Consider the following 13,828-nt stretch of genomic DNA (forward strand, 5'->3'; position numbering starts at 1 on the left):
TGCACATGCTCTTGTGGGGTGAATAGCTCCTTTCATCTTCATCGGCAATCATCAGTTATGCACAATATCTCTCGTTTGAGATGCTCAAGATACAGGAATGATTTCGAAAATGGACAAATATCGCTCGAGCAGGGAAAGAGACAAGCTATACATAGAAGGAAGTGAAAGTTCCAAACATTGATCAACCACCAGATGCTTCCGTTTGAAGTGTCTGGCACCAAGTTCGAGTTCCCTCTCAGACTACCGCCAGATTAATCTAACCTGGAGCATGTCGGGGGGAAGCACCCAGCGGGAGACGTGGCCTAGATGCTCAAGTAAGCGCCAGATGCTTGCTGCCAATATACCGTACCCCATGGCAAACCAAGCCTAATGCTCCCCGTCAATCGCTCTGACAGCATCATCCAGCAATGAGGTCTTACGTGGCCTTAAGAAAATAAAGACGAGAGAGAAACAGCAAATGCATCACGAAACGCCACCCTCAATCATATCATACTCACCCTCCCCCTCAACCCACCCCCACTCCCTCAACAACTGCTTAACCCGATACCCAGTCGCCCACCCAAGATCCCTCTCCACATCCCTCAACAACCTAACAATCAACCTCCTCTCCCTCGCCTCTGTCAAACACTGCCCACTAACAAACAGCGGCTGCAGTGAGTGGATCCTAACCGAACTATCCGGTCTCGCCAATGATATGCCCAGGATCTCGCGGCTGTGGTACCGTATCTCGCTCTCAATGGAGCGGTACGAGTTCAGCCGGTTGGCAATCGTGCTACGGCGGCTGGTGGAGTCGTGCGGCTTGTTAATTAGCAGCAATATGCGCGCCATATGGTAGTGCTGCATTGTCGCAGAGCACATGGGCATGCAATGCCAGACTTCTGGGAGCGAGGCAGCGTCGGCGTCTGCGTCATCGACGGGTCGGTACTGTGGGAGGGTTGACGGGGTGATGCGCGCGCAGGGACGGAAAGTGTCTGGGAGGCCGTTGTGCCAGGCGTCGAGCTCGGCTTCGAGGCGGTACCAGCGCTCGAGGAGGACATGTTGGGAGACACCGAGGGGGCCAGTGTCGATTGTGTTTTGGTCGAGGTGCACGTTGTCGCCGGCGCTGATGAAGTTGACGATTTTGGAGAGGATCCAGATGAGCGCGTTGGAGATGAGATCTTCTTTCATTACGTCGTTGCCTTCGGGGTAGCCGGCAGCGTTTGTGTTGGTGGGGCGTACGAAGCCCATGTTATCGAGCTGGAGGCCAGCTTCTGTCCAGAGGACGAGGTCCTCGGTGTTTAATCTCGTGTGACCTTCGTTGATGACTGACTTGTTAGCCTTATACAAAGTTTCCTGAATGGTAACTTACAAGCTGCAAGGTAATCCTGCCGTGCAAAGTTCCAGAATATGGCTTTCCTCGCCTTGGACAATCCAGACTTCTTCGGCGCCTGAAACGGATCAAGAGGATGCTGTTCCAATGGCAGCACGCCAACCTCAGCAACATCAAGCAGCGACTTTACACCACTCAAATGCCGATTCCACGCCGGCGTGGCATCGAGAAACTCATAAACCGACAGAATCGCCGTGGCAGTCAACACTTCATCTGAATGAACCCCATTCGAAAGACGACTATTCGTATGCCGCCGTCGACGCTTGCGCGGGTTCTCGTCGTTATCCTCGCACAGCTCAGCAGCCTGCCACTGTCCAAACGCCTCAGGTGTACTCAACGGAGGGGGCCCCTTATCGGGCTGCAGCTCCTTCATCAAAAGCTGGATAGCCTTATCATAATACTTCGCGCCGTACCAATACCAGTTTTCTTTCTGCATGTCCGGCCAGCTCTCCATGGCTGATTGTTTCGAAGTGACACCGCCTACAGGAGCTTTGGCGCCTTTAACCCGGGCCAGTTGTTTCGCGGAGAACGCGCACGCGGCGTATTTCAAGAGAGGGTTAGTGAGGGCTCTGATGGGGACATACGAGGCGAAATACGTCCCCAGGTCGAAGAGGTCCATCCTGCAACACGTTTGTTTGTAACCATCCATCATGGCTATCCCCGGAGAAACGACTTACCACAGGCCCGGCGCTTCTGCATAATGTCTTAAGAGGAAGGCGACTTCGTGATCGGATTCGGCGGCCACACCGGTTATCGATTCTGCGGGTGGTCGCGATGCGTCTGATCTTGCTGATAGCGAGGAGCTTCTGGCTGGTTGTTGGATGCTCGGGTCGACTGGTGGAGACAACGAGTGAGACGGGTTGAGGAGGAAGTTGATATTATTGTTATGGTTGGATGTCGGGTTCGACGAAATCGAGACCGGTGGTGAGGCATGCGGCGGGATCGAGCGCGTTCGGCCAGGAGAGGGTCCAGAAGATGTAGGTGGTGAGATAGCAGTAAAGGGAGAACTGTCCGGCATGGATGAGTGAGTTTGATCACTCAAAGAAGGGAATGAAAACCGATCGTGAGCGGCTGCTGTGGACAAAGCCTCCAAGCCTTGTACCTCTCCATCACGGATATCGCTATTCCCATTCCAATTCTGACTCTGCGCATTCGCAGCCAATATCGCGGCTTCGGACTCCTGTAGCGTCGCTTCGAGATCGTCGTTATACGGATCAGAGTTGTCGACAAAGACCACCTGCTTCGGGATATCCAACCAAACACTATCTTTATCAAACGTATTCTTATACGAATAGAACCCCTTCAGATTCCCCCGACCGCTCGATGAAGCCTCCTCGGCATCCTTATTCATCGACGCATTCTGCTGATGTCGGAAGATCACGCCTTCGCTCGGTCGACACTCTCGGCTTCCTTTGCGACATTGCGAACACTGCGGTTTTTGCTCATCGCCTGCACTATTAGTGCTGTAGTAGATTGTAGGTAAGATCCGACGTACATTTTAATTTCCTAGCCCGACACGTCAAGCTGTTTCGATTAGCTTTATTCTCTATGCTGGGTTCCAAAGGTCACTCACCAGCCTGTGCGCGATCGCATAATACCGGGTAAAACCGACAACGGTTGAGCAGCAGCATCCGAGGCGCGGAGGGGAAGAATGCGATGCAACGGTGATCAGCGGGCCTAACAGATATGATCTTATACTGGATGAGTGTATCTGAGAAATAAGTGATGACGAGAATGCAAAACACGAGGCTGAAAGCGGGGGGTCCTTTCCTTCCCTGGTGAGCCGATATGCGGGGAACCGGAGTACATGACTCTCCTAAAATGGCAATCCCTCTTATGATGCATATACTTAAAGAGTAGATATGTACGCGATATTAAATATATTAAATATGAAAAAATATGAAAAATATGCAATATCTATGAAGCAATATTGGCACTGGAGCATGCAAAAGTTTTTCTGGGACTCAGATATCCCTATCCCTCCTTCAAGCCCAGATGACAACTGCGATAATCATCGAAGACTTGTCCGCAGAGGACGAAGGTCAATATACCATCACTTCTCTGGATTTTAGTAAGATTGAATATTCCTGTGCAGAAGCAGAAGCAGAAGCAGATGAGCTTTCTTCCTTTCTTCCTACAAAAGCTTTCACTGATTAGAGACATGATAGGTTTACTTACGATGCTCGTGATGGGACTCTTGTTTTATGAAACCAACGTTCATTCATGCCAGCAGTTACCAATTGTTACAAGATTGGGTCACAAATATGAAGCACCAAGGCATGATCAGTACCGGTTCTATCGCTGTTATCAACGTTGATCTACGTGGCTTTGAGGGCCCATTTACTGGGAGGTCAGTTATATTGAATTGTGATTATATTCCATACTATCATTTCATGCTCGTGGATCAGCAAGAAGAACCCCAGTCATGGAATATATCCAGGGTTATGATCGTGGCCGTCTATTACCTTGGAATTTGGCCACTTAGAAACTAGTGACAAGCTCATTAGTGGCACTGACTCCTTACCCAAGGGCTCAAGAGGGAGAATCGAGTTTGTGACCGTGGTCAAAATAAAGCAACTGGTTGTTGAGCAGAGCCTTTCCTGCAATGGGCAGACTGCCAGAGCATGACCCTAAGTCTCCAACCCAACACCCCCACACATAGCAACAACATCGACCTCACCTGGGCCAATAGCCCCCTGGTCTGCCTAGGCACGCACACAGAACCAGCACCTGGCTTCCCTGTCTTAGCAGACGATATAGCTCTTTCCACGATAATCCACTGGCACCCTGCCAATATTGCTAAGCCAGTGGCGCCCCTCCGCATGGCAACCATGCAAGAGGATATGTTCTACTTAGCCACCAAAAAAGGAGCAGAAGCACTAGGCCAACCCCGCCTATCCAGCCGTGCCTTTCATCTGCTGCTCTAGACCAATACACTTCCACGATCATACAAGCAATCACAAATGCCCTGGAAGTGTCCACAAAAAAAAAACTCATGCTCACCCATCAGGCCATAGATGGTGGAATGAGGACTGCCAGGAAACTGTTCTGGCACTCTGAAGAGCCTCATATGACTCAGACAGCCTCCCAGAAGAGAGAGATGGCACAGCAAATTTTCTACCACAGTACACCAGGCAAAACGACAATACTGGTGCATACAAATAGAGAACTTCACTGACAGCCAGGATGTTTTCAAGGCAATTAAGTGGAATAGAATAGAGGATTCCTTCCCAATCCCTCCGCTCAAAGACAGCAAGACAACCCACTCCACCTTAAATGCTGGTGGCGTTCAACGTTTCAACAACGCTCAGTGGCTGATATCGACAAACGCCGCTATCCGAGCAAGCAAACGAAGGAGGCACTTAGGGCGGCCACACAGCCCATGGACAAAACTCCTTTCTTCCTGTAGATAGATTCCTCCTCTTCTCTTCTCTCCAGATTCGATATTCTCGTCGATGGCTACGGTAGTTTAGATAGGAATTCAGTTCTTTATTATCTACTATTCCGAGCCGTGACAATGCCAAAGCAGAGCTCCTGGTGAAAACCCTTCTCCAGAAAGCTGCCTACATGGACGACATTCTATTGAACATAGAAATAAACCAGAGGCTACCCTTCCCTTTCCAACTGTCACAACTGGGAAAACATATCAGGCCATTTTCCAAGTTAAAAGCAGCACACTGGGCCAGGATGAGATACCCAATGCTGTCTTGAAAAAGGCCTGACCTGCTCTAGGCCCCCACATCGCACCTCTTCACAAGCACTGTGCTTCAGCTAGATAGCACCTAACTTCCTTTTGTTAAGCCCTGCTGGTAGTCTTTCCCAAACCAGGGAAGAAGGGCTACAGCAGCCCACACTCATATAGATTGATCGCCATCCTCCCTACCTTGGGAAAGGGACTGGAACGCCTGATGGCCTGCAGGTTCGCCTAGATAGCCATTAAGCATAAAGTCCCTCATCCCAACAATTCGGGGCTCTCCCCTGCCGTTCTGCCACCGGTCTGGCGGCAGCAATAGTGCATGATATTGATTGCATGAATGAACAGTTTGGATTCATCAAGTATAGAAAAGCTTTAAGGCTGTATCACCAATTGTCTTGTACAGATCACTGGGGTTGAACTTTGAGTTGGGTCTCCAGTGCACCCGAAAGGACTTCTGGTTGTCCGCCACCACGGCCGTGATGGTCAAAAAAATCGGCTTGTGTTCCTTGAGGGCGCCGGAGCTGGCCTGGGCTTCGATCTTGATGATGCGTGGCATGACGCGGTGCAAGGCTTCAATTCCACCATAGAGCACTTTTATGCCATTGTCAAAGTTCTCACGGACTGTTTGCAGACACCCCTCAAGGCCATGGACTGTGCTCTCTAGCTGTTTATATGCCTTGAATTCGGAGTTGTAGTCATTCCAGACCACCTTCAGCTCAGTGTCCTGGTGGATCTTTCTAATTTTATCATCAGCAGCATGAATCCTTCGGAAAATGTCCGGGCTTTTGTCATCAAGAATTTTCTGCGCTTCCCGGATGGCCTGTTGCTCCTTTGAATTGCCATCTAGAAGGATGTCAAGTTTGCGTTCCTCCTTCCGAACTTCCTCATCCCCATCTTGCTGCACCTCCGCAATGAATCCGGTTACCCCCTGGCTCAAAAGCGCCTGTACCGATCTGGACACCTTCTCGAGTTCGTTGGCTGCAGCGTCAATTTTTTCTTTCAATGCCTTGTACACTACGCTCAACATGAAGTCAAGCGAGTCGATATGTCTTAAAAAGGCTGTCTTCGCTGCAAGTGCTTCACGGTCGCGGTTAAATTCAGCAGCGCGCAATTTCAATTCCTAAAAAGGATCAGTTAGTAAGGATCCGTTGAGACTTTAGCGTTTGGGCAAGTAGTGGCTCACATAATTTGCCTTGTCCCAAGGAAAGGAGGAATTATCAAGTTCACGTTGCCAATGGTTCATCTCCTCCTGGTATTCTTTCTCGCTCGCTAATTGCCCAGTTGATTAGCGACAAGCTCCATGGATAATGGAGGAGATGACAATGACTTACTTTCAGCTTCTGCTTTGTCCTTTTCCGCCTCTTGAGCGGCGCGTACCAGTGGGCCGTACTGGCTTTCGTGTTCCCTATCAAGCTGGGACTTTTCGATCCGTAAGTCTTGCTCTTGCTGCTGCAGTTGCTTTAGCTTCTGGTTATATTCTTCGCGTTTTCGTTGAATATTCTGGTCCCGCTTCTGCTTCTGCTGCCTTATCGCGTTTCTGAGCTTCTTCTCGGCTTCGTCTCTATTGGCCTTTGCATTTGTCACGTCCTGCTTTAGTTTGCCCAGCTCCTCCTGCAGCTTCTGCTGTTCAGCTATGATATTTTGTAGTTCCTGTTGGCTTTTTGCATCATCCTCCTTGGCTTGGATTTTTAGCTGCTCTAGGGTCTCCTTCTTTCGAGCGAGCTCTTTCGCTTTCGTAGCCAGTTCCCCCTTGATCTCGTTTTCAATTTGTTCGAATTCCTTGTCGGCAGCCTCCTTGATTGTATCCAGGAAGGTGTGGACACCAGTGCAGATCAAGTCCAGCAGATCCCCTTTTACTATGGCCGTAAATTCCAGATCTACCTCAGACAACTTCCGGACGGCGCCAATATCGGCTTCAGCAAGGAGGTCGAAGGTGAACTTCTCAGTAAACTCAACCAACAGGTGAGCGTCGAACAGCGCCGGATTTTCCAGCATCGCAACATTGACTAATACCAAGATCTTAATGTCATTGTAGCTGATCATCCCGTTGATCTTGATTTCCTGCGTTTCCTCGGTCATTTCCACGTCGAGCGTCGCCTGTTTGCCGTCGGTGGTGGCTGACCGAACTTCAAGCCCCCCAATTGCAAAGTTGTCAATCGCGCCGTGAATGTTCACTCCTTTATCATCAATGTTCGCATGGAAGTCGCCTTTCTTGTCGAAGACTTTCATCTTGCCACTGACGATGATGCCCCTAGGGTATAGCTTCGCCTGGAACACAACACCCGTTGAGAAGTATATCTTGGCATCCTGGAATGTCAGGAAATCATGCCCGTCTTCTATGGCTTTCAGAGCTTCAATGCCTGTGAGTTTGCCTGCGAAGCGGATAATCTGGGCAACGTTGATTTCGGAGATATCCACAGAGAGCATTTCTTCATCCTCACTGCCGATGACCATTTTCGCGCTGGCCTCGAACTTATCGATATTGATCTTTGCGCTTAACCCAAGTTCCCTGTTTTATTCCCGTTAATTCTATTGATCTCTTCATACGTGGGCCAGGAAATGCTCACGAGGGGCCAACTTCCAGGACGGTGGCATAGGCAAACTTGATCATGACTCCCAGGTCAGACAGGGTGAGCCGCTCATTGAGGCCGAATGGATTCTTCCATGGGGTGTTGGTATATCTGCGACAGCGCTTAGCATACCCAGTCTTGCTAGATCACGATACAGAAACATACAGCGAACCACCCGCGTGGATAGGACCGCCCTCGATCGACCCAGTGATCTTCAACGGAGCTTGGTCCTTCAAAAAGATCTTTAGCGTGGCCCCCAAGGCCAGCTCGGGCTCCTTGGAAATCTTGAGGCCAACGTTGAACTCTTCAAGCCTGGCCACGGGCCGGTGCGAGGGCAGATCGACCTGAAGTGTGATTACGTTAGACTTCCGATTGATAGTTTGGGTCATAATACCGGGCAGGAGGAGCGACACACGGGGAACACTCACGGCGAATTCTGGCGGCAGGTCGAGGGAAACCGTGAAGGTTTCGTTGCTGTACGTGACTGCGAGCGTCAGAGCGGAGAATGGGGGATCCTTCTTGCTTTGGAGATCTTTGATCTGCTCCGGGGGTGTAATACTCGCACATAGCGAGACCCCTACAAGACTAGGATCAGCTATCCACTCGATTCCAGATATTGTCCAGCCTTCCTATGGCATACCTTTGTGGATATCATAGCCCAGCACGTTGATTTCGTTGGTTTCCTCGTACTCCTGTGACGCCGCTAGAAAAGCCACATTTCGCAGGGTCCAGTTAAATTGGGAACCCTTGAGATCGTGAAAGAGCTCATACAAGTCGAGTCGGCCCAACACCCCGTATACGAGCCACTCGCGTTCCTTGGATTTCGCCTGACGCTCCGTGTACATGCCTACTTTGATGGTGCGCCCCGAGAACTCGACAATGCCGGTCACCGAGAACTTGCTCTTGCGGTTGCGGAGCGCTTTGTTGATTTTGTCTTCCTTGGCCTCGGTGTTCTCGTCCGTATTTTCTGATGTCTTCTTCTGTGGAGCTTCAATCGTTTTGGGGTCTTCCTTTGCCTTGGTGCTCTCATCCTTCTTCTCGTCTTCCTTACCGTCTTCGCCCTTGTCCTCCTCTGGCTTGCACCCAACCTCAATGTCCAGCGCCGCTTCCTTCACCGTAAGACTCGTGTCTTTGATTGTGAAATCGGCGATGTCACCCGTGATGGTCAGCCCAGCCGTACCGACCTTGATTAATCCGTTCGTGGCAACATGCTCGTTGAACTTCACCCGGCCCGAGAGCTCCAGCGCCGTCCCGTCTGTGTCCCGGGACAGTCGGAGGTGCATCTCGTCGAACTCCAGATTGTTACCAGCTGCGTCAGTTCCAGTGACCGAGAGGTTTTGGTCGCCACGAATCTGCGCGTACACCTTCATGAGTTGCTGATAGGTAAACTTCCCTACCTTTCCGTCCAAGTAGCAGTCCTCTGCTAAACATCAGTAACGGTTCGGGGCATAGTGAGAAAGGGAACATACCCTTAGAGAGCTTTCCCGAGATATCGAGACTGATGTCCGCAAGGCTGAGCGTGGCCGATACGTCCACCTCAAAGGTGGAGGCCAAGGATCCAGCCTCAAACGACGTGGTAAATTTCGGCTTGGACAGCTAATCGGAATCATAGAGGATTCACTCAACATACTGTATCATTTATGGCTGGTGTCTATAAACTTACCGTCAGGTTTTTGACTCCATAAACATCCTTCCAATCACTACCAGTCAAGACAAGATTATAGAGCGGCTTCTCTTCTTCCCTGGGATCTCTTGCCATCCGATATGTCACTATCAACGGTTTCGTGGCCTTGGGCAGGTTGGTGATACTGGCAGTTCCCAAAATAGAGACGCCGAATCGCCAGGTCTTCTTGGTTTTTGAGGGCCTCTCATCGGAGTTTTCCTTTTTCTGATCGGTGTCATCTTTGGACTCCTTTTTACCTTCGGTCTTGTCTTCTTCTATCTTCGTTGGTTCCTCAAGTTCTGTCGGTTCATCTGCTTTCTTCTTAGCAGCTCCCTCTTCACCATCCTTACCATCACCCTTCTTGTTTTCCTCTTCTTCTTTGGACACCTGCAATGCCGTGATTTCGACCCCAACCGACCGGAAAGTCAGCCAGTCCCATGCCTTGAACTTCGCCTCGGGTAACGACCCGTCGAGAATCAACTTCGAGATCTTGGGTGGCACTTTCCAGTCTCTGTCGGGACAAAGATATGCCGAAACGTGCAGCTCAGACGGCGCATGGTCCCTGCCGTAGATTCGCTGAAGCATCTCGGCCACGGGCTGCAGCCGACCGGTGAGTTCAACATCGCCCTCAAGACGCATCCCGGGCGGGTGCAGGGAATCACCTTCCTCGTCGGTATAAGTAAACTCAATGTTCACGATGCGCAACTTTTTGATAGACTCGAGATCAATATCGGGGAAAAGGGTAGCCAGTGGTGACTCCTCACGAGACCATGACAGGGAGTTAAGTTTCACTTTTTCGCGCGTCCCGGCACCCTCTTCGCTGCTCTGGTAGGTGTAGAGCTCGGCCGTGAGACCCTTGATGCCCCAGAAATCCTCCAGGTCACCGCTGAGTACGTAGTTGTCGACCGGGGCCGCCACGATGGTGGAATGGGTCTCGACGGGCACATTGGCCAACAAGGCTGGCTGGACGGGCACTGCGTGCTCAACGAACGTGAGGTTTGACGCCGGGTTTGACGGGAAGAGAAGAACCGGGGACTCCGTGTTCAACGGCGCCATAAGCAGAGCGCCCTTGGTTGGCTCCACGGCAGCAGGGAGCGGTCGAATCGGCACATCCATAACCACACCTTGCTTTGGCATGACTAGGAACGAGACGTTCTTGACAAGAGCTCCCCCGACCATGAGAACATCCGGATCCGCTCCTATTTTGATGCCGGCGGCTTCCATCGACTGCACTGGGGGTCCTGATGGTGTGGTTGATGCCTTTTGCTTTGGTGTTCCGTCCCGTCTCATAGCCTCCACAGTCTCACGGGTGGGCAAGTCATTGATGGTTTTGCCTAAAGCTGAAAGAGAGTCCAGTCGCTTGAAAATACCGGTGGCTTCGAATCGGTGGAAGTACTCGTTCAGCGTCATGCCGGAGTTGCGGACCGCTCCCGGCTTTGTCAACGCCATTTTCAATTGGTTTTATGCCTTTAGTGTTGATCTATAGGACTCACCAATCTTCCAGAGTTTGTGCTTTCCAAAAGCCAGGAAGAAGAGCAGGTAAATGTACGTGTCTGTGCCGTTCAGCTCTGTCCAAGAGAGACTTTCCCCTCACCACCTTCCTCTTCAATGGATTCTGACTTGCAGCGACTCCATATTAAATATGGAGTATGCTACATAAATATGCGTTAATGGGTGGCTGAGATGAAATGGTTCGTGTGCGATCCACATAGATGCGCTCCCGAGCTGCAGGAGTGGATAAGAGCACATGATCGAGGGGTCTCAGCCAAGATTTGTGACGGAATCCCAGCGTCTTTATTTGCTGCTTTGCTGTCTCATCTGCTGCATGTTTCCATATGTGGTGGGCATCTTCAGCTGAACCTGCAATAGTGGAGGCCCTAGCGGATAAGTGGGTCATTTTGATTGTCGAGCTGCGAGATTCCTTATGAAGTCGAGTATCTACATAATGGTCAGAATTATATTAACAAAATTTCATTTCAAGACTGTGTGCCAAAGACAGGCAATCCATCATTGACCCAGTCTCACACGTAGCCATAGCCCTGTGTGCACACGTGTGCTGCGGTAGTGAAACCGAATCCTTCGGAGATGTCCTCAGCTCTCCCTATATATACTGTATATTCTCGACCAAACAAACTATACATCCATCATTGAAATCAACATGGCTTCGAACGAGTTGAACAACGGATCACTGGAGAACTTCAGGGCACTGAATGGGATGATGAGGGCTTGTCCGACAAGTACGGTTTACTTTTTTTCCATTTTGCCTGGTCTCGAAACGATCATACTCATGTCAGATGATTACGATTATTGAGAGCGATCGACTACACCCATGCAGTGCTGAGGAATATCAAGACCGGGCCGAATTTTACAGGGAGGGATGTGAAGAATTGCTAGAGTCTGTCGGAAAATGTGCAGCACATCGCCTATTTTATATATATTTCAATAACAATCTCCATTAATCTCGCTTAATATTAAGCATCGTCAATCTAGCCTCAGCATAGCTCCTTTTTGCTGAAGAGGGAGGGGAGAAAAGGAGCTGAAAAGGAAGGGGGGAAAAAAAATCTTTGGGGGGTGGGGGTGTTAGTGTGCCGGGCATATTGTGCAGTAAAAGTGAAACTTCTGCAACCATTCATAGGATCCCTTGTTCGTGACCTAGAGCGCAGAATCTCATCCACTTGTCGGCTTCCCCATGGCTGTGGGGATGCCTTGTGGCCCTTCCGGCAGTAGTAGAAGTGATGGGGGGCCTTTGGGCGTCCGCACGAGCACTCCAACTTGGCGTCTTCATGTCCGAAGCGCTCATGATAGTAGACGAAGTCTCCATGGCCCGACCGGGCGGCAAGGAGACGACCGAGGGTGGCTCTGGGAAGGGATAGTTTGTGGGTCGTTTATCCAGGCCAATGGAGAGATCCTGATATTGCTGTGGCGCGTTGTCCGCCCAGAATGCTTGAAATCGCCGCCAGAATTCCTCCTTCAACGTCCGACTAGCCCAGGCATATCTTGCAGGAGGAGGGTTGGTCTGTAGGGTAGACCTAGCTCCTTTCTTTGCTTGCTCATCGGCCTGCTCGTCCCCTGAAATACCGGCATGCCCAGGGAATCAGTGATCCAGTGAACATGTACTCGCCCAGGTGGGATAAACTGGCATCGGAGGGACCGGTTGGGCTAGGCATTCGCGACTTCTTGGAAGGCCAGGACGGTGCGCTGACTGGAGCCTCTGGGGCAGCCCTGTAGCTATTGTGCTACTTCCTGATTATCTAGGAGAACATATAGGTTCTGTGCAGGGTGTCTGGGCATTATTAAGGGCGGCCTTCAGACCCTCAGTAGCTGCAGTAGCTTCTACATCAAAAACTTCACGCTTGGGAAGGCAGAGATGGCCACAGGCAGACTCCTGCTTCCATGCACCCCAGTGTCCATACCATCCAGCACCGGCCACAGCATCTGAGTTGCTCAAGCGGCTGACGTCAGTGGAGAGGAACATGGAGAGTGGAGGGTATGTGTCAGGCCATTGCTGGAAAGCTGCATCAGCCCTGTCTCAGGAGGGGCAAATACTTTGGACGTTGCTAGGATTTTCAGCCTGCCAAGGGGGGATAGATCAAAGGATCAGTCTGTTCTATTCTCTCCAGCCATGGCAGATGATTGTGGATTAGGCATGTGTTTGAGGGGAAGGATCATCTTCAGAATAAGCGCCTGAAAACTGGGTGACAATTGTCTAACCTGGCAGCATGTAGCCTGGCAGCAGTGCGTTGTTGGTCGAGGATGATCTCCATCGGGGGGATGGCAGTTTCCCGATGGAGGGCTGAAATAGGGGTGGTCCGGTATACTGGGAGAGTACCTCGGAGAGCATCTCTGAGTACCCGGTCAAGGCAAGATAGGAGGAATAGACTCGATTTAATACCGAGAGGCCTCAGCCCCATAGCAGAAAACTTAGATGATACAGGCAACTGTAGCCTGCCGCAGTAGGTATACCCTAGTCCCTCTGACTGTATTGGCTAGCGATCTAACACCAGCGGCTGTCTGCCTGGCCTTTGCAGCCAGGGTCCTGCAGTGTTTTTTAAAGCTCAACCTCTGGTCAAACCAGATGCCTAGCCAACGCGTTGCGCCGCCAGGGAGGGCGGGGTGTGACTGTGTGTGAGCCTTGAGAGGTGTGAATAGAGCATGTGGGGTTGGAATGGTTGGTCCCACATGTAAAGTGCTGCAGTTCTGTTTTATTGAAGTCAAATGTGAGTCCTTCTCTTTTAGCTCTCTATTGTCTGAGCTCCTCAGTGCAGTGCTGAAGCACAGTGCAATTTTCCTCAAAGGGAGGGGAGGCCACAAGTTGGCATATGTCATCAGCATATCCCAAAGCGGCCGTGCCGGGTGCGAACTGAGCCCTGTTTGAAAATAGGCTCAGTGAATAACAGGAAGAGGATCGGGGAGATTAGGGAACCTTGTAGGAGACCTGCTGGAACCTGGAATGTCTGGCACTTGAGTTCCATCATAGCTGATATACTGTTGTGGCATGTTTGGTAGGGCAAAGATGGCGCAATTCTGTT

At 50.8% G+C, this 13,828-nt stretch overlaps 5 protein-coding genes across 5 annotated transcripts; 1 reads left to right on the forward strand and 4 right to left on the reverse strand.

Annotated features, from left to right (window-relative positions):
* Positions 1 to 462: 462 nt before the first annotated feature.
* ACHE_60917A (uncharacterized protein) lies at positions 463 to 2,962 on the reverse strand (the record flags this gene model as incomplete). Its single annotated transcript, XM_043282144.1, has 5 exons — positions 463 to 1,304; positions 1,349 to 1,989; positions 2,047 to 2,818; positions 2,865 to 2,893; positions 2,943 to 2,962. The coding sequence occupies 5 exons, from the start codon at positions 2,960 to 2,962 to the stop codon at positions 463 to 465; spliced, it is 2,304 nt and encodes a 767-aa protein (XP_043139553.1).
* Positions 2,963 to 3,993: 1,031 nt separating this feature from the next.
* Positions 3,994 to 4,296, forward strand: ACHE_60918S (uncharacterized protein; the record flags this gene model as incomplete). The annotated part of the gene is made up of 1 exon (XM_043282145.1): positions 3,994 to 4,296. One exon carries the CDS (start codon positions 3,994 to 3,996, stop codon positions 4,294 to 4,296), a length of 303 nt encoding a protein of 100 aa, XP_043139554.1.
* A 1,125-nt stretch (positions 4,297 to 5,421) lies between these two features.
* On the reverse strand, positions 5,422 to 10,748 carry ACHE_60919A (uncharacterized protein; the record flags this gene model as incomplete). Its single annotated transcript, XM_043282146.1, has 8 exons — positions 5,422 to 6,186; positions 6,250 to 6,335; positions 6,398 to 7,575; positions 7,634 to 7,747; positions 7,802 to 8,213; positions 8,277 to 9,056; positions 9,106 to 9,232; positions 9,300 to 10,748. The coding sequence occupies 8 exons, from the start codon at positions 10,746 to 10,748 to the stop codon at positions 5,422 to 5,424; spliced, it is 4,911 nt and encodes a 1,636-aa protein (XP_043139555.1).
* A 1,180-nt stretch (positions 10,749 to 11,928) lies between these two features.
* Positions 11,929 to 12,383, reverse strand: ACHE_60920A (uncharacterized protein; the record flags this gene model as incomplete). Its single annotated transcript, XM_043282147.1, has 2 exons — positions 11,929 to 12,357; positions 12,378 to 12,383. The coding sequence occupies 2 exons, from the start codon at positions 12,381 to 12,383 to the stop codon at positions 11,929 to 11,931; spliced, it is 435 nt and encodes a 144-aa protein (XP_043139556.1).
* Positions 12,384 to 12,546: 163 nt separating this feature from the next.
* Positions 12,547 to 12,774, reverse strand: ACHE_60921A (uncharacterized protein; the record flags this gene model as incomplete). The annotated part of the gene is made up of 1 exon (XM_043282148.1): positions 12,547 to 12,774. One exon carries the CDS (start codon positions 12,772 to 12,774, stop codon positions 12,547 to 12,549), a length of 228 nt encoding a protein of 75 aa, XP_043139557.1.
* Between the last annotated feature and the right edge of the window lie 1,054 nt (positions 12,775 to 13,828).

This window comes from Aspergillus chevalieri, chromosome 6 (genome assembly GCF_016861735.1).
Source record: "Aspergillus chevalieri M1 DNA, chromosome 6, nearly complete sequence".
In the NCBI taxonomy this organism is placed as follows: domain Eukaryota; kingdom Fungi; phylum Ascomycota; class Eurotiomycetes; order Eurotiales; family Aspergillaceae; genus Aspergillus; species Aspergillus chevalieri.